Here is a 24,757-nt window from a genome sequence, read left to right as displayed (position 1 = left end):
GACCCGTCCTGGCTTCGCACGGGTTACGTGCCAACAGGAGTGGTCATTTCACCATACAAACGTACTCGACTGTTTCCTCCGCGGGTTTTGATGCTAGAGCAATGATTTTTTCAACACAGATTAATATTGTCAATATCTGTGTCGGACCGTTTTGCTTTTTTTGATATTTTTGTTTTTTAAGACGCTAGAGCCCTTCAAAAATGGCCATAATGGCCTAATTGACTATACCGCAATGAGAGGCGTAATATTCAAAACTGATATCAATTAGCCAAAAAAGCAAAACGGTCCGACAAAGATAATCATTTAGATTTCCAATTTTGGTTACGATAGGTGAAATTTTGGAGGAGGAAACAGTCGAGTACGAAACCTCGATCTTTGAGATTTTTCGCCTTGTCCTTATCGCACTAGTTTTAGGACCCGCTTCCGTTAACGAGACGGGTATATTTACCTAAAATATTTAAAACTCAGCTCCTGTTTCGTCTTAACAAATTATACACCTATACCTTCCTCAAGAATCACTCTATTGATAGGTGAAAACCGCATGAAAATTCGTTCTGTAGTTTTCAAGTTTATCGCGAACATTTATGCACATAAACAGACAGACGGGCGGGGGAGACTTTGTTTATGGTGATTGACTATATCACAGATCGCTATCAGATACATCGGAGCGATCAAGGTGTTCACAAATATCTGGACAAAGCGTCCATCATCAAGACTCAAGCCTAGTTGTCTATACCAGCGGTCGGCAATCTTTTAGTAGCCAAGGGCCACATAGCAGTTAACGAAGTGGACGCGGGCCGCACTTTGTTAGTATTTATGACTTTATCAGACATTGTCGTTATTGTATATTGACAAATATTACATACAAAATAGCCAAGGAGGCTCGCGGGCCGCTGGTTGCCGACCGCTGGTCTATACAGAAGGTCATGTCTGTGTTCTCGACCAGCTCAGAGCCACTAGTATAGTACACTTACCGAGATGAGATGGTTGAGGTCGCCGTAGCTGGGGCTGGTGAGCCGGAGTGTTCTGAAGCAGATGTTGTACAGAGCCTCGTTGTCTATACAGAAGGTCATGTCTGTGATCTCTACCAGCTCAGAGCCACTAGTATAGTACACTTACCGAGATGAGATGGTTGAGGTCGCCGTAGCTGGGACTGGTGAGCCGGAGTGTTCTGAAGCAGATGTTGTACAGAGCCTCGTTGTCTATACAGAAGGTCATGTCTGTGTTCTCGACCAGTTGGTGCACTGAGAGTGTGGCGTTGTATGGTTCTAGCACCACTTCGCTCACCTGAGAAAATACACAATAAGTAAATATTTTGGGGGCAATTTTACACAGATCAACCTTGCCCCAAACCCCAGAGAAATATATGAAAGAGTGGTAACTCCATATATCGGTTCTTTTTACCAAAACGGGAGTTATTTCGTAGTCGATATCTAACGTCAAGTAGTGGATTTATCAGTACCGCTATTTGACAACAGATGTCACGACTGTTGCGATTGACTAAAAAATCTAAAAATGTATTCCTAAAACAATTTACAACTAATACAAGCAGGAGTTGAAAACAGAGTTCCGGTTAATCGGGTTATAATATTAGCTGAAAATTGTTGAGACTTTTTCTTCGCGACATCTATTGTCAATTAGCAGTACTGATAAATTCTGCTACATGACGCTAGTAAGTAAATAAGTAACACTTTATTGTACGGAAGAGAGGAATACAGGTACATCAGATATAACATAAATATAGATGATAGATGTCAACTAATACGAAAATAGCTCGCGTTTTAGGAAAGAAAACTGATCTATGGAGCTAAATAGCATCTATATACAGACGTAGGACCTAATTATTTTCCATCGTATTTTCACTGAAACGTACGAACGTGTCTTGCTATTTCAGTCAGTCTCGGTACAAAAAGTACTGACTGAACTAGCATGACAAATACGAACATTACCGAAAAACAAAGGAAAACAATTATGCATTACATCTGCATCTATAGGTATAGCTGGTTTAAGCTTAATAGCAATAATAGCATTGTTCGCAGACGTTTCTGCTTGATACAAAATTGTTAATACAATAACAGGATAATACTGTTATATATATTGTTAGGATTCGGGCGGCAGAGTAATACACAAGTGTAGGTATATGAATGGAATGAACACTTTATTTTGAATTTGCCTAACATTATATACATGTAGGTTGTCGCACACACAAGCAATATGCGTATATGTCGCAGTAAACCTAAGCAGGCGTGGCTCACTCCGCGATTTCGTCGCTTTCCAACAGGTAGTTACAAGTACATCCGTTCCACACCAATTTTGGTGGCTAGCCATAAGCCGCGCGTGGCGCTGTCTCCACCTAGCGGCCATTTTTTTTTTAAATTACGAATGGGCATACTCATGGCCACAGACTAGCCGAGGCGTAGACGTGGCCTACGACGGAGCTCGCTCGCCCAGAAGGTGCCTGTTCACTCTTGATTTGAAGGTTGCCGGGTTATAAGAACACGGAAATATAGACGCCGGCAAGGAATGATCGTAACAGACGCGTTTTGTTAGAGAGTTAGCCTTCTGTACCTAGTACTATTACTTATTCTGTGACCAAAGCGTTACAGCTAAACACTGAAAGTGGCTAATTGCCATGTTACATTAAAGGATGACTCACGTTAGACGGGGCCGCGTCCGGGCCGGAGCTTCCGGAGCTTAGTTTTCTATGACATGACATGCGATCACGTGATGCTTTCCATAGAAAACGATGCGCCGGAAGCTCCGGCCCGGACACGGCCCGGTCTAACGTGAGTCATCCTTAAGTTTGCTTACTTTAGGCGAAGGCACGACGCTGAAGGTGCTCATGATTCTGTCTGGGTACTCCTCGCGTATTTTACTCAGCAGCAATGTGCCCATGCCGGACCCGGTGCCGCCGCCCAGAGAGTGGGTCAGCTGGAAACCTGAAAAGTCCCGGGATAAATTCTAATAGACCGCGGGGCTCACTCAGCGATTTCGTCGCTTCGCTACAAGTACATGTGGCTCACCAATTTTGGTGTCTAAACTGCAAAACGTAATTCAAGACCAAAAAAAGTAAGAAACGTTGCCACTTTTTTACTAGCGCGCCTTGTATTTATGTAAAAATAAGTAAATAAAAGTAATTTTCTCAAAAATGGACGGCAAAGTCGAGTTTGCCGCCTACAAAATAGGTCGCGAAACGCGTAGTTTATGGTCAATCAAAAATTAAAAAGTTAAAAACATTGCAGTCTCGATTTTGGGACTGCAATGTTGCCTACAAATTCCATTATTTGTCGAGTTCCAAACTTTTTAAAAGTTAAATGGCCATATCAAATGAGGGCACAGGCCCATTAAACAGCCAAACAGATGATTAGTACCGCGACTATTTAACTGTCTCAAATAGATTGGCGTATTTTCGGCAGAAAAATACACTTCTACTTTTTTATTAAAAAAATAAAAAGGCGGCAAGGGCTTTTTCTGTGAAAATATATACGTAAGAACGTTGCTTTTGTAAAATATTTCTATGATATTTATATTTCTTGCACCATTTTTGAGAAAAGCACTATATATGACTCGGCTGGAAGGCTACTTGCTGGCTTCGGATTCAATTAAACGGACTCCCAAGGTCGTCCGTTTAAAACAAATCCTCAGCCTGCAAGTAGCTACTTCCGAGCCTCGACAATAATGTACTATTTTTGAATCGTAGGAGTAAAATTACTAATAAACAAATTATCTTAGCGTGATTATTTATCAAAACAAATTTACTATTTTACAAACAAATTATTGCAGTGGCAACATTGTCTTACTTTTTTTGGTCTTGAATTACGTTTTGCAGTATAGCATATCTGTCGTAATAGACGCGTTTTGTTAGAGAGTGGATCTTCTGTACCGATTAGTATTATTTATTCCGTGCCGCGGGCCAGGAACGGATTTCCATGACAAATACTCGTAGCATCCCGGGTGAAAACTCGTAAAAGGGTGATGGTTAAGGGTATGTGTAATGAACCCTCGCGGACGTCAGCTGCCGCTACGTTGGTGGGTTGAGGAAGTGCGGCAACCCAAACACGTAAAACGACGTCCACAGGAGTTCATTACTAGAGATGCAAAGGATAGTTGTTTGGCCGGATACCGGATATCCGGCCTGCCCGTGCCCAACGGTCGAATATCCAGTATCCGGCCGCCGAATATTCGGCCGGCGGAACTATACCTAGGAGTTTAATAAAATTCAACTTAAATATTTTTTATTAAAAAAATTTTTGAAAATGAGTATAGAGATAATACTACAAACAGAGAACCCGCCGAGCGAGTTTGTTCAATCAATTTCAATACCGGTCCCGAGCCCAGTGAACAATCGCCATCAGATACATCGGAGCGGCCAACGTGCTCGCAAATATCTGCACACGCCTCTATTGTCAAGCCGCTAGAGGGCGTTTATTCGTGGTCGAGGAATATTGAAATCGTACAAACAGCAATACTTCTAACTGTACATTAATGGACCTTATTACAAAAGGCATAAGGTCCACCGATGTACAGTAGGGTGGTTCAAAAAACATTTTTTTTTCCGACGGTGCACCCCCTTATTTTGTTACACTTATCATGCTGATAAAATACACCAAGTTTCGTAATTTGATCTCAACTACAAGGGGGTGCTCAACCACTTTGAACATTTTGTATGTTGTATGAAAACAAAAAAAAAATAATTTGGCCAAGTCCGAGATAGCTCGAGGCATTTAGTGTTCCGTACGGCTACCATCAGTTTGGCATTGACATAAACGATATCGTGAACGTAATTTACTTCCTATAGGTATATCTCTTTCGCACTAATATATCAGTACGAGCGAGATGCATAGAAAGTAAATTACGTTCACGCCCACGGTAGCGTTTATGTCAATGCCAAACTGATGGTAGCCGTGCCGCTCGCATCGTTACATTTTACAGGGGTTGTTTGCCTGTTTTTAGGATACCGTATTCAACTACACACACAGAACAATAGTACAAAGTGTCTAAGTGCGAAGGCCGAAGGCCGAGCTTTAGCAAAATGTCATCGCTTTAGCACAGAGCAATAGTACAAGTGTCTAAATATGAAGGCCAAAGGCCGACCTCCGCGTAGCCGAAGGCCCGAAGCGTCCAGGATGTTAGTACTTTAACACAGAACAATAGTACAAGTGTCTAAATGCGAAAGCCGAAGGCCGAGCTCCGCGTAGGGCCGAAGGCCCGAAGCGTCCAGGATGTTAGTACTTAAACACAGAACAATAGTATAAGTATCTAAATGCGAAGGCCGAAGGCCGAGCTCCGCGTAGGGCCGAAGGCCCGAAGCGTCCAAGCTGTCAGTTCTGTGTTTAACCACTGACATCTTGCAGGCTTCGGGCCTTCGGCCCTACGCGGAGCTCGGCCTCCGGCCTTCGCATTTAGACACTTGTATTAATTACCTGTGTTTAGAACTGACCTCCTGGATGCTTCGGGCTTTCGGCCCAATGCGACTTCAGCCTTTGGATCTTGCGACTTAGACACTTGTACTTAAAAATACTTGGAAAAGTTACGGGAGGCGCGCGTCTGTCGGACGCTTCGGATCTTCGAATCGCTCCTTCGGCCTTTGCATTTAGTTAGATTCTTGTACTATTGCTTTGTGTTTGAATACCGAAGTCGAGCATCTCGCGAATGCTTGATGTATTATAATAATTTAGAGTAAGGCCAAGCGCGCACCACGATTTTTTGTCCTGCGATAATTTTGTCGCAGAGATGCAACGTATGTGTTTATATGTTAGTGCGCGCATATGCGACAAAAAAATCGCAGCGATTTTAAAATTGTGATTTGTCACATTTTTCCGCGATTGTTCGCGACGCGATTGTCGCAAAGTGATTGCAGAATGCGGAGTTGTATGGCCCCGCGCGCACTATGATAATAAAATCGCACCCCGGCCGGACCTCAGTCGGCATTTCGCTCTCCAAACCCCAACATCTCGGCACCTGCATCTCCAATGGAGTCTCAAAATGAGACGCTAGATGTTGACCATTTAATTATGGAAATAGACGGGGATCACCTTTGTGTTATAAATGTTAAAATACAGCAATCGCATATTAAAGACATGTTTCATGACAAGCGACTGGTACGAAATCCATGTTGAGAATGAACAAATCGTCGACTTTTTCATCGCAGTGCGCGCAGTGAATTTTCTGCGATATAATGGCGATATATTACAGCGCGATTCTAAAATCGTGTCGCAAAAATTAATATCGTGGTGCGCGCTTGGCCTATAATACCTTAAATGTATACTCCTTCATTTTGAATTTAGAACTCATTATTATTTTTTATTTGATTTTGTTTCTAGTTCTATGCCATATATATAGACTTTAATATTATTTAGAACTGCTAAAGAACAAGATCGGCTTACTTTAAATATTTCGTAAATTTTACCTTTGTTTCTAAAAACTGTGATATTTAACTGTCATATACTACGAGTATTAATGTCTTCCAGAATTATTTTCTCGTAACAGGACTGAGGGGCTACCGCGAAAACCGAAATTCGCAATTTGCGGGGATCTTTCTCTTTTAATCCAATGAAGGCGTAATTAGAGTGACAGAGAAAAATGCTCGCAATTTGCGAACTTCTATTTTCGCGGTTATAGCCCTGAATCTTGTTGCTCACCGATCCGTTCAAAAATATACATAAGTACTGAATATAATTAATAGATATTATAATTATACAATTAATACAGAAATGTAATGGTACTTAATGAAAAGGAATACTGTGTATATTGTTTCGACGAATCAGATACTCTCAATAAAATCTATACATGAGGCTAAAGCTGTTCATAAATATTAAATGACTTTATTATCTCTATACGCCTTACTAACTCTATGTGTCCTATTGTGAAAAAAAAAACACAACGACAGTCAAGAACGGAATTCTTAATTTGAATTTTTCAGATTTTTGAGATGCTTAGTCCATTGGTTGGAAAGCCCGTTCGAAATTGAAACTTATTTGCAATATAATAAGGTCGTATTTTGTAGATCTCTCTCATACTTATAGTAGGCTATTGAGATAAAATTAAATATCCCACAAAAATAAGCAAGCAGAATTAAACTTTGTGTCAAAGACATAAGTCATAAATTTCAATGCCAAAGTTTTAACTAAGGATGTTTCTCGCCTAATATGAATTGACCAGTGTAAGCATCAGTTAGCTAGCCCTAAGCAACCAAAGGTCAAGCTGCAGTTGAAAAACTAATAAAGATAAAGTTAAGCTGATAATTTTCCCGCCGTCTCCATGCTTCTTTAAGTTGGGTATTGACTGGTCAGCTGCCTGTTAGCTATAGTTTTCGCGAAAATCGCCAGGACAGAGGTGAAAATTTTTGTATGAAAACTTGCAACTAAAATGCATTTTTTGACGAAACTATTGCAGTCTAAAATGAAGTCAAAATCAGTCCATCGACTCAATTTTTTGCAAGCTTTCTAATGGTACCCCACACGATTCTTACAAATGAAAAAAGTTTCAGCCTAACCCCTCTCAACCCCCTAAATTTCCCCCTTTAATAAGAAATAAGCAGTTTTGACTTATTTACAATATGAGTGGTGGTAATTGCTATAACTGTTCCAAATTTTAGGTATCTATGTCAAACGGTCTCTGAGAAAAACGTATTTAACTGATTTGCAAGACCGAAGTGATCCCATAAGTGTTCCGTAAACAAAGTTTTGTACGGAACACTAACAAGTATTTATTATTCAGAATTTTATTTAAATATCTGTTTTCACATCATTTGCACATGTGATTTATAAGTTTTTAAGTAGAAAACAATTTTTATTTCTATTTTTTATAATTTTTCAAAAGTAAGATTTTTAGAATTTTACCTAAAAAAATCATAAAAAATAGAAATAAAAATGGTTTTTTACATAATAACTTTTAAATCACACTTTCAAATGTGAAAACTACTATTCACATAAAAATCAAAAAAATAATTACTTGATTTTTTTGATTTCATACAACTTTGAAAAATTTCAAAGTGTTTGAGCACCCCCTTGTAGTTGAGATAAGATTACAAAACTTGGCATATTTAGTTAACAGAACAAGAGAGGGTGCCGCTTCTTCTAGCTAGAGTTTGAAATTTTCCCATACAATCGTGAACCACCCTAAGTTAATAGTGTGGGCGATGGTACCTTGAAGGCAGTCGCAGTTCTCGGACTCCTTACGGACGACGTCCATGACGGCATCGACGAGCTCAGCGCCCTCTGTGTAGTGGCCCTTAGCCCAGTTGTTGCCTGGGAAAATAATTAGATTAGATTATTTATTTCGTGAAATAAATAGCAGTACAACTTTGCCTGAGCCAAAATTATAAGAATTCACATCACAATCGTCGCCGATAATGACCGATATTACCGATAAAATGAGATGTGGACGCAAAGATTTGTGAGACATATTTTCGTTCTGGGGCATTTTTTTCAATTTAGAGGGCTCTAATATCACCATAAATCTAAAATTGGAGATAATTGGATTGGGGATAATTGGATTGGATATTGGAATTAAAAAAAAAAAAATGGAGATTGACGCCAATTTAATTTCTGATCAAATCGACCGATTTGATACCGCTGTACTTACCAGCTCCGCTCTGTCCGAACACGAAGTTGTCTGGCCTGAAGAGCTGTCCGTAGGGCCCGGCCCTCACGGAGTCCATGGTCCCGGGTTCGAGGTCGACCAAGACGGCTCGCGGCACGTATTTACCTAGGATATTAAAATAGATATTATAGTTTATTATTCAAGTAGGCATATTACAATTATGAACGTCAAATAAAGCTACACCGGCTCCAACCCTACACCTCTGCCTCGGGAAGATTAAAATCCCCCGTCAATTGGAGAATAGGATAAATAGATATTGTAGTCTCGCAAGCTATTTCTGTGAGTAGAAAAAAGCGGCAAATTTAAATAATGTAGGCGTAAAGGTTGACCCCCATAGTAAAGAATCTCGCACCTTTTCCTACTGGCAAGAGAGGAAGAGGAAGCCCGAGGATAAGCTGCATAACACAAATAAAAGAAAAGGTACCTAGCTGTAATGTCGTATAAGGAAATCAAGGAGGCGGCCCTGGATAGAGTCAAATGGGGAGAGCTACATCGACAAGAGTCTAACTCTTAAATTTACGACGACGAAAGTGGGTTTGCCAGAGTATAGTTTAAAGGCTTCAAAGTATCGTCATTCATCATCATCAGTTTTTAAATGGCCCTCTAAAAATCAAAGGCACACCATACTAATATTATTTACTGATTATTCTTAATTTTACTATTATATTTTTCTTCCTTGACGTGTAAAATGACTACAAATGAATGAGTATGAGTAATTTGCACATTTCGGTGTTGGCGGTAGACCCAACAAGACAACTTGACCCCTATTCGACAAGCGACGTTTGACGTATCGTGTTGATCTCCCGTTGATGTGGGAAAAATCATAAGTTCTCGAATACGTACAATGTCAAAATTTGACATTAACAAAACAACTCGCGAACGCGACGCGGCGCGGCGCGGCGGTCCCAAGGCGTTCGCGTTCGCAACGAGATCGCCCACGTATCGACACTTCTACAGGTATCAAAGGCTTGATTCACCCCGCGCCGCATCGCTTCGCTTCGCGTTCGCGTGTTGTTCGCCAACGTAGTAGGATAAGAATTGTTGATGGAGTCGCCATTGCCGGATACGGCAGGGAAGAGAGAGAGAGAGTACGCTGCGTTACTTACCTCCCGAGGCCTCGTTGTAGTAGACGTCGATTCTCTCCAGCTGCATCGGATTCTCGCCATGGTAGACGCCGTCGGGGCCCACTCCGTGCTCGTCTGATATTATCTCCCAGAACAGAGGGCTTACCGCGAACACCGAAGTTCGCAAATTGCGGGAATCCTTCTACAATTGAGGCACAATTAGAGTGACAGAGAAAGATCATAATTTGCGAACTTCGGTGTTCGCGGTAGACCCAACAAGACAACTTGTTACGCTGCGTCTTACGTAAGCGAACAACTCGCGAACGCGACGCGGCGCGGCGCAGCGGGCCCAACGAGTTCGCGTTCGCAACGAGATCGCCCACGTTGGACACTTCTATAGGTATCAAAGGATTGATTCACCCCGCGCCGCATCGCTTCGCTTGGCGTTCGCGTGTTGTTCGCCAACGTAGTAGGATAAGAATTGTTGATGGAGTCGCCATTGCCGGATACGGCAGTGAAGAGAGAGAGAGAGTACGCTGCGTTACTTACCTCCCGAGGCCTCGTTGTAGTAGACGTCGATTCTCTCCAGCTGCATCGGATTCTCGCCATGATAGACGCCGTCGGGGCCCACTCCGTGCTCGTCTGAGATTATCTCCCAGAACTGGAAAGACGACAGGTTTAATAAAAATGAAAAAAAGTTTAAGCCCAATTTAGACGACACGAGAACTCGAATGCGTTTCATATCATTGCGGGTTTTGATCGGTCGGTTGAATTGGACGATTTATTACAGTTTATTATCACAAATAATTAATTTCAAGCACTTTTATCTCTTACGACACCGACGTTCTTTGAGGGGTGAGTCGTCGTACTAAATGTATGGGAGGGTTTGAAGTTAACGTTTGGGATATTTCTGCTTTTATTAAAAAAAAGTTATTAATGTAATTTTACTCATTGGGCAACGCACTTTCGATATCAATTGGAAGTTTTCTGATATCTGTTATATTTACGGAATTATCGCCTGGCTACACTTAACGATTACACCCTGTATATAAAAACAAACTACGCAATCAAATTCGCGCGGGTGTGAGTAAAAATGGGTGACGTAAACCATAAAATTAGTTCAATATTAAGCCCCCTCCACACTCGTGCGCGAATCGCGGCGCGAAGCCGCGAACGCAAGTGTGGCGTCGATGTTCGCAGACAGCGAAATCGACTCCACACTCGCGTTCGCGGCTTCGCCCGCGATTCACGCGCATAGTCTGGAGCGGGCTTTATATGACTCACTAGTCTTACGACACAGTTTAACCTCTAGCAAGTCTAGCATCCCACGGTCCTAATTAGGGTTGCCAGATGGTCGGGACTTGGCGGGATTTTCCCGATTTTTAGCATGTGTTCCCGATTCCCGAAAAAGTGTAAACTGTCCCGAAAACCAGCTTCACGTTATAAAACAATAATTTCAAGTTCTGAACCTGTCGTCGAGCGAGCGAGCTGACGTAGTGCCAATAATGTAAAATATCGTTATTTTAAAAACAATTACTTTAATTTGAATGTATTTTTTTTCCCGACTTAAGTCCCAAAATCCCGAAAAATGGATATTGTTTCCCGATAATAGCGCCTTTCGATCTGGCAACCCTCCTAATACTAAATGGTACATATTACGTCATTAAGGCTCCTCTTCACGTTGGGCCAACGCCAACGCCAACGAGGGACGCAGCCATGCGGTAGAATGAGATAGCAATATCACTTGCTCCCTCTAACGCATAAATGCGTCCCTCGTTGGCGTTGGCGTTGGCCCAACGTGAAGAGGAGCCTTTAAACATCGTGAGGAAACCGGACTAATCCCAACAGCAGGCGTGTCTCACTCCGCGATTTCGTCGCTTTGCTACAGGTAGCTAAAAGTCCATCCGTTCGGCCCCAATTTTGGGGTTTGCCATAAGCGGCGCGTGGCGCTGTCGCCACCTAGCGGCTATATCTGTGCTGATCGTAACAGACGCGTTTTGTTAGAGAGTGAGTCTTCTGTACCTAGTACTATTATTTATTCTGTGATATTACATCATTAAACATCTTGAGGAAACCGGACTAATCCCAATAAGGCCTATAGTTTTTACCCTCTGGGCACAGTAATAGTACTACCGTACAGAAAGGACACTTCTTACAAAACCGAAGTTTGACAGGGATTCAGGGTTGAATCATGATATCCCTTTCTAACTTATGTCACTATCCCTTTCGGCTATTTAGGGTTGTCAAAATTCAAGTAATTATCTTATCTATGGTCGTGCACGCAAAGGGACGTCAAGTTGCCAACCCTATTGCTCGGAGCAATGCTGAGCCGAACGGACCCGAGTTTGCCCGAAGTCAGGGAGTGTCCCCCCAGAGTCCCACAAAGTATCAAGTCCCCATTCAAAAATATTTTTGGACCGAACTACACTTTCAACCCCTTTTTTACCAGCTGAGGATGAATTTTCTAAAACGTTGGAATTCCGAATTACGTTGGGCTTACATTCCACGGGAAATTAAAATTATCGTATATTTACGTTAATTATCGTTCGCCTGGCAACCCTGACGTCAGTTAAGGATGCAACTATAAGTGAGAGCGAGAAAGAGATAATGCTGAAGTTCAAGGTCGCGCTCCGGTACGGCCGTCTGGGCTATAACCGCGAAAATCGAAGTTCGCAAATTGCGGGCATCTGTCTCTGTCACTCTAATTACAGTTTAAGTGGAGTAAAAGAGAAAGATCCCTGCAATTTGTGAATTTCGGTTTTCGCGGTAAATAATAACGGATTAACGTTACGTGTTATATAGTTCGTTTTTTTTAGCATTAGAAAGAAGCACAAAGAAGGTAAGCGATCTTGACATGTCTTTTAATTGAAAAACGCTTTTTAAAAATCAAAAACTATTACTTATGAAAGCAGAAGAATATAAATGATCGTATTCGATTCATAATTGTTACATATTTGCCGTAACATATTTTTGGAATGTGTTTTTCAATTAAAAGACACATCAAGATTGCTTACCTTATTTCTAATGCTAAAACAAAACAAACTATAGCACGGGAAAAAGCACTTTCCGTGCCTATGTCAACCAACTGTAAAACGTTGTACGATACACGTGCGAATAGGTAATTCGCAACTCGTGACGATTTAAAAGATTCCTAGTGTTTTAATTTATCGCCACTCGTCGCGATTCCCTACTTTCCGCACTTGTATCGTAATGTTATGTTATGGCACACATACCTAAAGGCTCCTCTTCACGTTGGGCCAACGCCAACGCCAACGAGGCACGCATTTATGCGTTAGAGGGAGCAAGTGATATTGCTATCTCATTATACCGCATGGCTGCGTCCCTCGTTGGCGTTGGCGTTGGCCCAACGTGAAGAGAAGCCTTAATTAATTCTTGTTGCTCCTCAGAATCATTTTACATTCGTTATTGATTGCATATCCACAGAATAAATTTAATAATAGCACTACCGTACAGAACGGAAACTTCCTACAAAACCGAAGTTTGACAGCGGTTCAGGGTCGAATCATGCTGTCCCTTTCTAATATATGGCACTATACCTTTCGGCTATTTAGGATTGTCAAAATTCAAGTAATTATCTGTTGCCGTGCACGCAAAGGGACGTCAAGTGGCGTCAACCCTAATCATTGCTCGGAGCAATGCCGAGCCGAGCGGAGCCGAGTTTGCCCGAAGGGAGCTGAGGGCCTACCGCGAACCACGTACGACGTGCTGCCTCTCCGTTGCACTTGTTAATTCGTACGTAAGTTAGACAGGGAGGCAACACGTCGAACGTGGTTCGCGGTAGGCCCGCAGCTTCGCGCCCCTGACATAGCTTGCCGGTATTTACACCCAAGGTCAAAAGTATGGAAACGTTTTCTTAATATCTCATGTTTCTATTATTATTATTGTATATTGGCATGGGGAGACCCACAGACAAAACATCCTCCAGACTGAGCATAGTCGCGCTACCCTCTGCCACGCATACGGTAATTTTACTCCATGTTCGAGTCGAAAGTGTCTTTGTGTGACGTCCGTGTCTTTGAACGGACCAATCACAGCACGGGACTTCGCTCACCTCGTCCCGCGCACCCCCGCATTTTTGGCATCATCGGCTGCATGAAATAATTGCTCTAAACTCGGTCAAGAGGATTCCTAGTCTATGGGGAGACCCTCCTGGGGGGCTACCGCGGAAACCGAAATTCGCAAATAGCGGGGATCTTTCTTTTTTACTCCAATGAAGGCGTAATTAGAGTGACAGAGAAGGATGCCCGCAATTTGCGAACTTCGATTTTCGCGGTTATAGCACTTCGGGCAGGTGTGCGGAACTCCTCCCTTCGGTTAAACTCGGCTCCGTTCGGCTCAGCATTGCTCCGAGCAATTATTAAGCCCCCTCCAGACTATGCGCGTGAATCGCGGGCGAAGCCGCGAACGCAAGTGTGGCGTCGATTTCGCAGATTGTTCACGCCTTCGCGCCTTGTTCTCCGTTTTTTGTCGGTATTTCGGCCCGCGTCAAAGGAGACGCGAAGCGCGAACTTGCAAGACTCCACATTACACAATATTTTGGCTCCTCTGTGGCAAGATAAATATGAATTATATTATGATTATATTATATTAAGCAGCTATATTGTACGATTTAACAATAAAACAAAATGGAAAAACAGCTAAATCACGTATGATGCCATAGATAACTAACAGTTAAACTCGATCAGCTGATGCTTTTCCGCCATATTGCCGCAAACCAAACTGCGAAATCGCCGTGAAGTGTGCGAGTGTGGAGTCATACGTCAACTTCGCGATATGTTCGCTCCGCGACGTCGCGCCGCGATTCACGCACATAGTCTGGAGGGCGCTTTAGGGTTGACACAATACATAGAAGTAGCATCCTATAGAAGTGGTATACGCGTGCCTCCGTGAGGGACAAAACATACGCAAATGCGACACTGTGATTGGTCGAATTCATTTGTTGCCCACCATTATCAATACTAAAAAAAGGTGGGGAACAAATAAAATGTGAGACTGTGACAAGGACAAACAAGAATAGCGCTTTCGCTGCTACTCCTACTGAAAGATACATAAGACTATCCCGTTCTGTCAGTTATCCCCACCAATCATGCCCAATCCAGTTTAATACTAGATTCATGACAAAATATGACTTGCGTGCACGACCACAGATAATTACTTCAATTTTGACAACCCTAAATAGTCGAAAGGGATAGTGCCATAAGTTAGAAAGGGATATCATGATTCGACCCTGAATCGCTGTTAAACGTCAGTTTTGTAGGAAGTTTCCTTCCTGTAGTTCTGTGCCCAAGGTCAAACGTTGTTTCCTTAATATTTCATGTTTCTTATTATTATATATTGGTAACCAAAAACAACCCGAAAAGAATGGCGTTACTTAAAAACGCGTTACTGGCTGATTAGCTATGAATCGTTTGTCTTTATCTGCCATTTTGACTTATGTGTTTGTAAGAAAGGGATAAAACATAATTTAACAAAATCAGGACCGTTACGTTTTATGACTAAGGGGCTAAAAACGCACCCTAAATATTATATTGTAATAAAGAAAAAAAAACATTTGTATAAGTGACGTCACTTATCGCCTTTTTTAAGCAATTAAATTAGCGTAACAAAATGACGAACCGGCAAATTATCGTAACCTGACTTTTACTTATTTACTTACTTTTAAAATGATCTATTATAAATTTTACTATTTTGTTTCTTAATTGTCAATTATTATAAAACTCCATCGCTTGAATAAATCAGTTTTTTTGTCTATAAGCTTGTATCGTTACCGGCTTCGCTACATACCGGCAAAATCGACCACGGCGTAGTGCAAAACGAAGCTAAGCAGTGAATGCAATACGAGAAACAGTCGCCCGTGATAATTATGCCCAAAACTAGGTTACAAGCTCTTTTTTTACTCATTTTAGTGAAAGGGCGTTTTTCCGTTGGGTCACGAAAGACCCGATGAACATTTCAATAGGCTAAAAAAAGTAGAAAACATTACTAACCTTAGATCCTATCTGGTTCCCACACTGCCCAGCTTGCACATGCACTATTTCACGCATTTTCACACTAAATTATATAATTTACTTTTATAACCTCACTTCAAACTGTAACACAGTGCCGTGTGTCATATACTGAGGATAATCGGAGTTATCGTGATATCAAGTTTCTAGAGATCCGTAATAATTTAATCAAAAGCAAACCTTTGCTGCAAATATAAAAGAGCTATAAGTAATCTTAGATGTAAGACTTATATGACTTAACGGAACTGAAGTGACAATGACATTGAGTAAAATTTGGACTGACGATGCTAGTTTTGTAATCTAGACAATAAAATACCTACTTATTTACTTTTAAGTCTTGTCAAAACTGACCAAGGAAATACTTTGGCTTAAATCGTCAGCATCCAATTGAGTAATGACGTAATTATTGATTTATTTTTTTCTAGTTTTCAGGTAGACCTTGAAGTCTCGTCGCACTGCCGCGGCGGTAGGGGGGCGGGTGGTTGGCGCGATGAAAGCGGGACGGCACCGCGGCTCGTCCCGGCCCGCTTTCGTCGCGCTCTCGTCTCGTTGGCGGCCCGCCAGCGCTCCGCTCGCGTACCGCCTTCGTCGCGCCAGCGGCCCGCCTTTCGACCCGCTCTTTTTTAGTAAGGTATTCCAGAGCGCGGCGCGCTCATTCTTTGTTCCGTGGGTATTGCGATCCAATTTCTTTATCCAATGTGTATTGCGTCTCACATTTTGCTTAATGAGAGAGTGAGGGATGAACAATGTCATTGGGAAAGGGATGGCCCTTTAATTTAAGAGCTAACCTAACGCAAAATTTGTAGTTTTACGAGTATACTGAATTTTTACTTTATTCTTTACAAACTATTCGGCCTTTACGTTTCGGCAGAAATGACTGATAACGGCTAACGCACCTAGATTGTGATAACGTTATCAATTTCAATGACCAGACTTATTTGACACCTATTATTCACTAAAAGCAAACTGTGAAAACCAAAAAGTTTTTAGTGTGAGGTATTTCCTTTGCGCTACAACATGAAGTTCTTCAAGACGGTAAATATTCAGGGTTCTTAAGGGTCGGGTATGCATAAGCGGCAGATAACCCAAGAAAATAGCTACTATTACCTCTGGAGCTGCTGTTGCTGCTTCCACTCCAGCTACTTCTCCTGCGCGGGAAGAAAGTGACCCGTTCGAGTTCTTCACCATGAGCCCCTAACGGGACTCGAACCCTGTCACATTTAGTTGATAAGTTAGTTTTAAGTTATATAATTTGCTATGCCTTACGGGCATATGTACTTATCCGATATTAAGCATAAGAGCCCAAATGGGGCTCGGCTTAAAAAATCCTGTTCAAAAAAAAAAAAGCGGCAGATAAGCGGCTTCTCCGATGTTGACAGCTTCTCATTGATGAAAACAAATGAACCACAATGTAAATTGTAATAGTACCATGTGAAACTGATATACCGGGTGTGGCCTGTAATATGAGCAAAAAATTTAACTGTAGGCTGTACTCCTCATACTGATCAACATTTGTTCAGCGACTTTTGAAAATAACTTGTAGTTTGATTTTTAATACACTTTAAAGGTTATTCAAAGACGCAATGTATTGCAAATTTTGTTATGTTTAAGGCTCGACAAGCAACGTCAATCACAATGATATGGCGTGGCGATGGCGTCCATTGAAGATAATATTTATTTTGTATGAAAAATAGGGAGTCTAAATACTTCATAATTTATAAAAGTTGTTGAACAAAAGTGTCACCTTTTGAGGTGTGTGAGGTGTCTCTACAATCTATGTTTTAATTATTAGCTCATGTTACAGGCCACACCCTGTATGGGACTGACAGTAGCCAAGATGGGACACACTGAATGTCGTATGTGTGGCGAAGAGGAAGAGACAGTAAGACACCGAAAGTGGGAATGTCACGCCCTCGCCAGACAAAGAATGAAGGATTTTGGAGCAGGATATCTGGAACCAAAGGACTTTAAAACGCTACCCATGAGCTCCATCATCCGACACATGGATATGGTGGGAAAAGTTCTTGTGTACTTGACGGATCTTCTCTAGGGGTAATTGCACAAAAGATCCCTATGGGTCGAAGTGTATCCACAAGGGCCCCCGAAAACAATAAGATGAAATAAGATAAGATGATCTATGGGAAGAAATTTGCCATGGATAAAGTAGCTAAGCTCAATTTATTTTGACATAGTTCCATTCAACTTCCATATTATTTCTGCTGTACTTCATTATAGTGAATAAATAGATGATATGGAGAGTTCTTTATAAAGTGGATTGATAAGTTGCTTATCATGTACTGAATTAGATCATTTATAATTAAGGTGTGGTTATGGTTATCTAGTACAATCTTTGTGCATTCAGTTCAGTGCATTCCTTTCAAAACCTATACTTAGGAGGCAAAAAAACATTCGAAATGTGTAGGTATACAATACAATACGGTTTTTAACAAATCTGGTTGTTAGAAAGACAGACAAAAATCAAAATAGTAACTATAGATGGCCAAGCAAATCTTGTCAGTAGAAAAAGGCGGCAAATTTAAAAATTGTAGGCGCGAAGGGTTATCGTCCCATAGAAAATTTCAATTTCGCGCCTTTTTCTACTGACAAGATTTGCTTGACCAAGTATACATTATATTACGATAAGTACTTTTAGAGGATTTTTTTAAATGATTCAACGTAAGTTCACAGATTGAAAAATAAAGTTCAAGTTGATCAAAACCCATTCCCGCATTCCACTCCCACTTAAATGCCGCCAACGCACTTACAACCCTCTCTCTTTTACTCCAATGAAGGCGTAATTAGAGTGACAGAGAATAATGCCCGCAATTTGCGTACTTCGATTTTCGCGGTTATAGCCCATGTGGCGGGTGGACGACGATAATCGCGTCTGCTCGCTTGCCTCCTATATCATAAAAAACTTAAATATAGCCTACATTTTTTAAATTTGCTTCTTTTTTCTACTAACGGAAACGACTTGACAGACTATACAAATAAAAACTTTATAAAAAATCCGAACCTTTTTTATTCTTATCTACTGACAAATTGGGTTTACCAGACTATATTAAAAAAAACCATACATTGAATTGTGTAAGGTTTCTGAACGCGTTTCTCATCTCATCAATTTGATTAGAAATGTCAATAACGTCATTTTTGTTAACATCGTAAACAAACTAAATTCCTGTAAAAATAACCTTGTAACTAACATCCAAATGGCTTGAACTTCACAAGAAATAATCATGAAATACGCGAAAATCGTCCTAACCTTACTATTATGTTCTTCAACGTACATAGGAGACTATATAGTGTTTAAATCCAAGTTTTCTTCATCGCAAGTGTTTCGGGCATTTTCGGACAGTGCCGTTCATGCTACTATAGGATTCCTGTCTTCATTGGTATTCTTTAGCCATGAGACTAGTGTTACGGGCCACGCAAAACTGATGAACGTTATATTTTGTACGTTTATATCTAGTTTTATAGACATAGATCATGTCATGGTGGCCCGGTCTTTACATTGGAAGGTAAGATGTGTAGAACTACTAATTTACTGATCGTAGTAGTCCTTTTACTGATAGTATCAATTATTATACCGTAATTGGTACTGATATCAGCAATATATGTATTTTAGATAATGATGCAACATTAGGTAAAAGGAAATTACTACCTTAGGATAAGGAAACATACATAATTAACATTCACTAACGTGAGAAACCTTATAATTGCACTTTAGATCTTTGATTTTTGTATATTTTGATTGTATTGATGATTTACAATTATATTATGTGCTTGGTACTCTGGCGTTTGTCAACCCAGTAACTTATAATTCAGCATTTAAAGAATCATGTCTCTATAACACAGACAAAATATCCTACAGACTGAGCATAGTCGCGCTACCCCCTCTGCCACGCATATGGTAATATTACTCCATGTTCGAGTTGAAAGTGTCTTTGTGTGACGTCCGTGTCTTTGAACGGACCAATCACGGCATGGGACATCGCTCACCTCGTCCCGCGCACCACCGCGTGTTTGGCATCATCGGTTGCACTAAATAATTGCTTTAAACTCGGTCTAGAGGATTCTTAGTCTATGCCCTATAATCCAAACGCCGTATTACAGAGTGGTTACATTAGATAAGTAGTTTTTTTATAAAGCTTTTATTTCCCATACAAATACAATAGGTAATTCGGCAGTTCCAAGAATCTGCATAGTTGGAATATTATCGAGGGCATACTGTACAATTTATCATCAGGCAAGGTACAAAATTCTTTTTTTTTACAGGATCTCACCACCCTCAAGCAGCGAGGCATATTCCACTGCACAACCTTCTGGCTCCTCGTCACAATACCTCTCCTAATCTACAGCCACATATATAAAAAACTAAACATATACATCTTAACCTGGATGCTTATGCTAGCTTACACAAGCCACCACATACGAGACGCAAACCGGAGAGGACTCTGGTTGTATCCGTTTGGACATACGTCTCCGCTGACTAAGTATATGTATGTGTGTTTAACGGTGGTGTTGCCGCATCTATTTGGGTTGCTGAGTAGGCATTGGAGGCCTATGTTACTGAAGGATACTACTGTGGAATATATGCTGGTGTAAAACTGTTACATATAACCAAATGATAGAAGATATTTTCCACCAAATGGAAAAAAAAATGGACAGGGGCGAGCAACTATTTGCAAGATAATATTTATGTGAGATAAAGTCAACAAAGAGTTAATATATTACAAATCCGCAGACCCCAGTTAAGAAGCACTGTTCTGGAGCTATTCACAGGTATTTAAGTATCTTCATTTACAAGGAAGTTGTAAAAAAAGTCACACTACAAAAACCGATTTATTAAATATCACAAATAAAATCACAATACATACGGGGTGTCCCAGAATTCGACGTCAAGCCGTAAACGGATGATAGACCAAGTCATAACAGTTATCATAAAAATACAAAAAAAAATCCAACTCATATTTTTTAAAAATTATGGTCACTTTAAAAATTCACTAAAAAATCCACACCACACCCTGTAATGGTTCTTTAACTCTTGTAGTAACAAATTCCATAATTTATTCTAATTTTTTTATTATTGTGTAATCTTGAATAATTACAGTGTGGATTTTTTAGTGAATTTTTAAAGTGACCATAATTTTTAAAGAACATGAGATGGATTTTTTTTTGTATTTTTATGATAACTGTTATGACTTGGTCTATCATCCGTGTACGGCTTGACGTCGAATTCTGGGACACCCTGTATAATTAAGCGTAATTCAGTCAATTGTACAGAAAAATGGCGAAGCCTGTTGCGAATATCATCATTGGTTTGTTTTGGACGAAGCATGTTGCGGATTTGCATTTGTAGCTACCTGACGAAGCCTGCGTTGTGGATATCCTAATTAAAAATTTGATGTAAGTAGTTTTATATTTTTATAATAAAGTTTTGCATTGTACAGATGTAGTGCATAGTTATTTTCCTTCGTATTTTCACGGAAACGTACGAACGTGTCTTTCTATTTCAGTCAGTCTCGGTACAACAAAGAGTACCGAGGTTGACTGAAGTAGCATGACAAATACGAACGTTTCCGAGAAAATACGAAGGAAAAAAATATGAACTACATCTGTAGCTAAATAAATAATAAATATATCTACCACTTTCATTTCTCTTTTATTATTATAGTAAGCCTTGTTTAATGTTTATAGTACCATATTGTTGGCTAGAGCACAGAATAAGTAATAGTACTACCGTACAGAAAGGAAACTTCCCACTAGCGATGGGCGAGTCGAGTTATCTGATTCGAATAATCCGAATCAACCTACAGATGAGTTGATTCGAATCAAGACTATTGGCAATCCGAATCAACTCGGCCACTAAACTGACTGGTAACTTGGTATCCGACCCGCTGACTCGGCGAATGAATCGCCAATTCACCAACTCTCCGAGCCGAGTCAACGCTACGCTAAGGCCATTCAAAAATAAACCTTAATTCGATAGCCCGAAGGTTCTTTTTACAACAACTGCCGCTTGATTCGCCATCCCGAGTCGAGTTCACTGGTAGTATGGCCATTGAAAAATAAACCTTAATTCGGTGTCCTGAAGGTTCTGTTTACAACAACTGCCGCTTGACTCGTTTGCGGCTCCGCGGCCCGTGACCTTGTCGCGAACCACGCAAACCGTCGAGTCGAGTCAGTTCGAATTTCAACTCGGATCAGTGGCCGAATCGATTCGAATGATTCGAATCGAAAAAAAGTGGACTCGTCACATCGCTACTTCCCACTGCAGTTTTTCAATTAAAATACACGTCAAGATCGCGTAGTCTTTTTCCAAAAACCAACTATATGCCATGGAGTGAGGCGTTCTTTCGGTGTGTAATTCGAATTAAAACACAAAATTATGACTAACATACTTTAATATTAATAAACGCGAGCCGCTTTAACGGTAGACCTAAATGAAATTATGCTCAATCGAAAGAGCTTGAAAAAATATCACTTTTGAATCGAGAACATGTATCCGCAAAATTCGTATTGTCGAGTATTTTGCATTTAAAAGTGAAAAAATTTCGACAAAGAATGAAAATGTTCAATTTGTTGGTTGACATTTGACAGCTCTATGGTTTCGTTCAGAAATTGTAAATATTTTTACGTCCGTCATGCATGTTGGACAGATTGCTGGTGAGAGTGTGGGTAAGCCTATTTAAAAAAAACGACTACTGTCAGTGTAAGATGACAGTACACGCTCGACGCAGCTAGCCAACTTTATTGTCACGCGTGCAATAGAGTATTAAAGGCCAAGTTCGGCCTGGCCACTGAGCATATAATCACTACGTTTTGGGCCAGCCAGGGTTCACGCTAGACAACGTCAACGATTTATTTGGGGTCGCCGTCATCGAAAACGATGAGGAGGAGGAGGACTATACTTACTAACGATGACACGGCACCGCCGCGTAAAACAAACCTATGCCGAAAATCGTGAGTATCTTTAACCGACATAATTGTTTCAATCTTTTATTATTGTTGTCATGTTGTTGACAAATAATTTTGTTACCTGAACAAACCTTGCCACAAACGCTGAAAAACAATGCAACGAAGGGCGGTTCGTAAAGATTTATTTACTGTATGTAACTATTGTCACGGTAAAATATTTGCCAGGTACCATCAGCAAAAATTAGCTTAGCATTCTGCATACAAATGTGTATACAGGGGTACCATACCAAGCTAATAGCTTTGCCGACTGTACACAAAGTACTTGCAAATATAATATGCAGCAGATGCATACATATAATGTGATATAAATATAAGTCATATAAATCTTGGTAAGTGCGTTTCCTAAGATTAAATCTAAATTGAACTTTAATGTGCTGTGTCCACACACATGTATCCATGAATCATTATTATTATTTTATGTAGCTACTTAATATGTATAAACCCTTTCTATCACCCAAAAAAAAAGTGAAATTATTCCTTGCACCATTTCACTATCCCGGGTTAGGCCGGGTTGAGCGGTTAAACCTGGAGTTAAGTTACCATGGTTACCAGTACAGTTTGACACTGTTAGGCTCAGTTGCACCATTCCACTAACCTGGGGTTAACCGGTTAAACCTGGAGTTACCATGATTACCAGTACAATTTGACATTCGGTTAACGGTTTGACCGCTTAGCCCCGGGATATTGAGATGGTGCAAGTGGGCCTTCACGACAGAATAAATAATAGTACTAGATGCAGAAGACTCACTCTCTAACAAAACGTGTCTGTTACGATCAGCACAGATATGGCCGCTAGGTGGCGACAGCGCCACGCACGGCTTATGGTTTTCCCCAAAATTAGGGCGGAACGGATGTACTTTTAGCTACCTGTAGCAAAGCGACGAAATCACTGAGTGAGCCACGCCTGCCTTCACGGTTTAAATGCTTAACCCCGGGTTAGTGGGATGGTGCAAGTGGCTCTAATCCTCCCTTCCAGTTCCAGTTATACTTTTAAAATCTGTATTTATATACCCATACAATATTCATTTTTTGCAGATAGTTTCAAGTATTTTGAATGCTGTAGCCAGAAGACTGCCAGACAAATGTGGATTAATAAGGTTGTGGAGATAAAAAAAAATACATCCACACTACAGCATCCGAAATCTCAAAATCATTTGCTTCTATATCGAAGAGCTCTGGATTTTTTTGATGACTTTCCGGTATGTATAATGATAATTATATGCACTAAGTTTTGTTTCTTATGGACATGTATTTATTACATTAGGTATTTTATTTTTATTTAAGGTCACTTATCTTGACATAAATGCTGAAGGAATTAATTATGTCACTTTAAAAGGAGACGAAGAGCAGGACGGTATTATAAAACAAAGTTAAACATCACGGCCCGAAGACCACCCAAATGATGAAAATGTATTAACTAGGTTCAGTTCTTTTCAAATTTGTATTAAGGGGAGAAAATCCAAAATTAAAATTCAGATAAAAACTTTAATGTTTTAAGAAATTGTAAGTCATTTCAAGTTTTAGACATTTTGAAACAAAAAAATGTTTTGAGAAGAATGTGTTTGACAGATGGTAAAGCTGCGGTTTCTTCTGGGATGTGGGGATGCATAGCGAGGAATGTGTTTGTAAGAACCAATACAAATTGTCCTCCAGGACTGCGCTGAGTGAGGATAGGTAATTGAAGTAATTCTAATATTCACTCTAAAGAAACAAATCTACCTCTCTACGCATCCTTGCACATCTCTGATGGAATCATGGTCCTTGCTAATCTTTGGTAGAATACCTCATAGCCTTACTATACTTGGTTTTGTGAAAGGCTAACTTTATATGATATACTTAGTTTAATTATTTAATTATTATTTATATGTATTTAATTGCAAAAGACTGATTGTTGTAGTAAATTGTACTATTTTTATATAAGATATATTTTTTGTAAATTCAAGTAAAAATAAATAAAAATAACGTCAGCATGTCTTTTTATAAATCGTCAGGTGAATTGAGATGAAATTGTACTCACAACTTCCATACTGACATTTTAGTGCCATGATGGGTGCATGAAATTTGGGTTCCCTCCTTTGAGATGGA

The 24,757-nt window shown here is 40.3% G+C and overlaps 2 protein-coding genes and 1 long non-coding RNA gene across 3 annotated transcripts in view; 2 read left to right on the top strand and 1 right to left on the bottom strand.

The window, feature by feature from the left end:
- Nucleotides 1–16,101, bottom strand: part of LOC134677513 (tubulin beta-1 chain-like) — a 32,586-nt gene extending 16,485 nt beyond the window's left edge. Inside the window, exons 1-6 of the mRNA XM_063535980.1 lie at nt 15,677–16,101; nt 10,218–10,329; nt 8,587–8,709; nt 8,148–8,249; nt 2,812–2,939; nt 1,120–1,287 (exon numbers count right to left, since the gene is read on the bottom strand). Coding sequence (XP_063392050.1) covers nt 1,120–1,287; nt 2,812–2,939; nt 8,148–8,249; nt 8,587–8,709; nt 10,218–10,329; nt 15,677–15,733 — 690 coding nt within the window. The 5' untranslated portion in view covers nt 15,734–16,101. The remainder of the gene's footprint in view (nt 1–1,119; nt 1,288–2,811; nt 2,940–8,147; nt 8,250–8,586; nt 8,710–10,217; nt 10,330–15,676) is intronic.
- Nucleotides 16,102–18,842: 2,741 nt separating this feature from the next.
- On the top strand, nt 18,843–20,584 carry LOC134677720 (transmembrane protein 267). Its single transcript, XM_063536182.1, has 2 exons — nt 18,843–19,212; nt 19,970–20,584. The coding sequence occupies exons 1-2, from the start codon at nt 18,931–18,933 to the stop codon at nt 20,297–20,299; spliced, it is 612 nt and encodes a 203-aa protein (XP_063392252.1). The 5' UTR covers nt 18,843–18,930; the 3' UTR covers nt 20,300–20,584.
- A 1,255-nt stretch (nt 20,585–21,839) lies between these two features.
- LOC134677502 (uncharacterized) lies at nt 21,840–24,755 on the top strand. Its single transcript, XR_010100030.1, has 3 exons — nt 21,840–22,657; nt 23,708–23,871; nt 23,957–24,755. It is a non-coding gene; the product is annotated as an uncharacterized LOC134677502 (long non-coding RNA).
- The last annotated feature ends 2 nt before the right edge of the window (nt 24,756–24,757 follow it).

The sequence above is a fragment of the Cydia fagiglandana genome, chromosome 26, assembly GCF_963556715.1.
Source record: "Cydia fagiglandana chromosome 26, ilCydFagi1.1, whole genome shotgun sequence".
Taxonomy (NCBI): domain Eukaryota; kingdom Metazoa; phylum Arthropoda; class Insecta; order Lepidoptera; family Tortricidae; genus Cydia; species Cydia fagiglandana.
Note: the sequence above shows the minus strand (reverse complement) of the source record. Positions and strands in the feature narration are given on the sequence as shown.

Bases quoted from the DNA above. Each gene is read 5' to 3' on its own strand.
- LOC134677720 (XM_063536182.1), top strand. From the start codon at position 18,931: ATGAAATACGCGAAAATCGTCCTAACCTTACTATTATGTTCTTCAACG. The intron at 19,213-19,969 runs GTAAGATGTGTA...TTTTTTTTACAG, and splicing joins CCCGGTCTTTACATTGGAAG to GATCTCACCACCCTCAAGCA.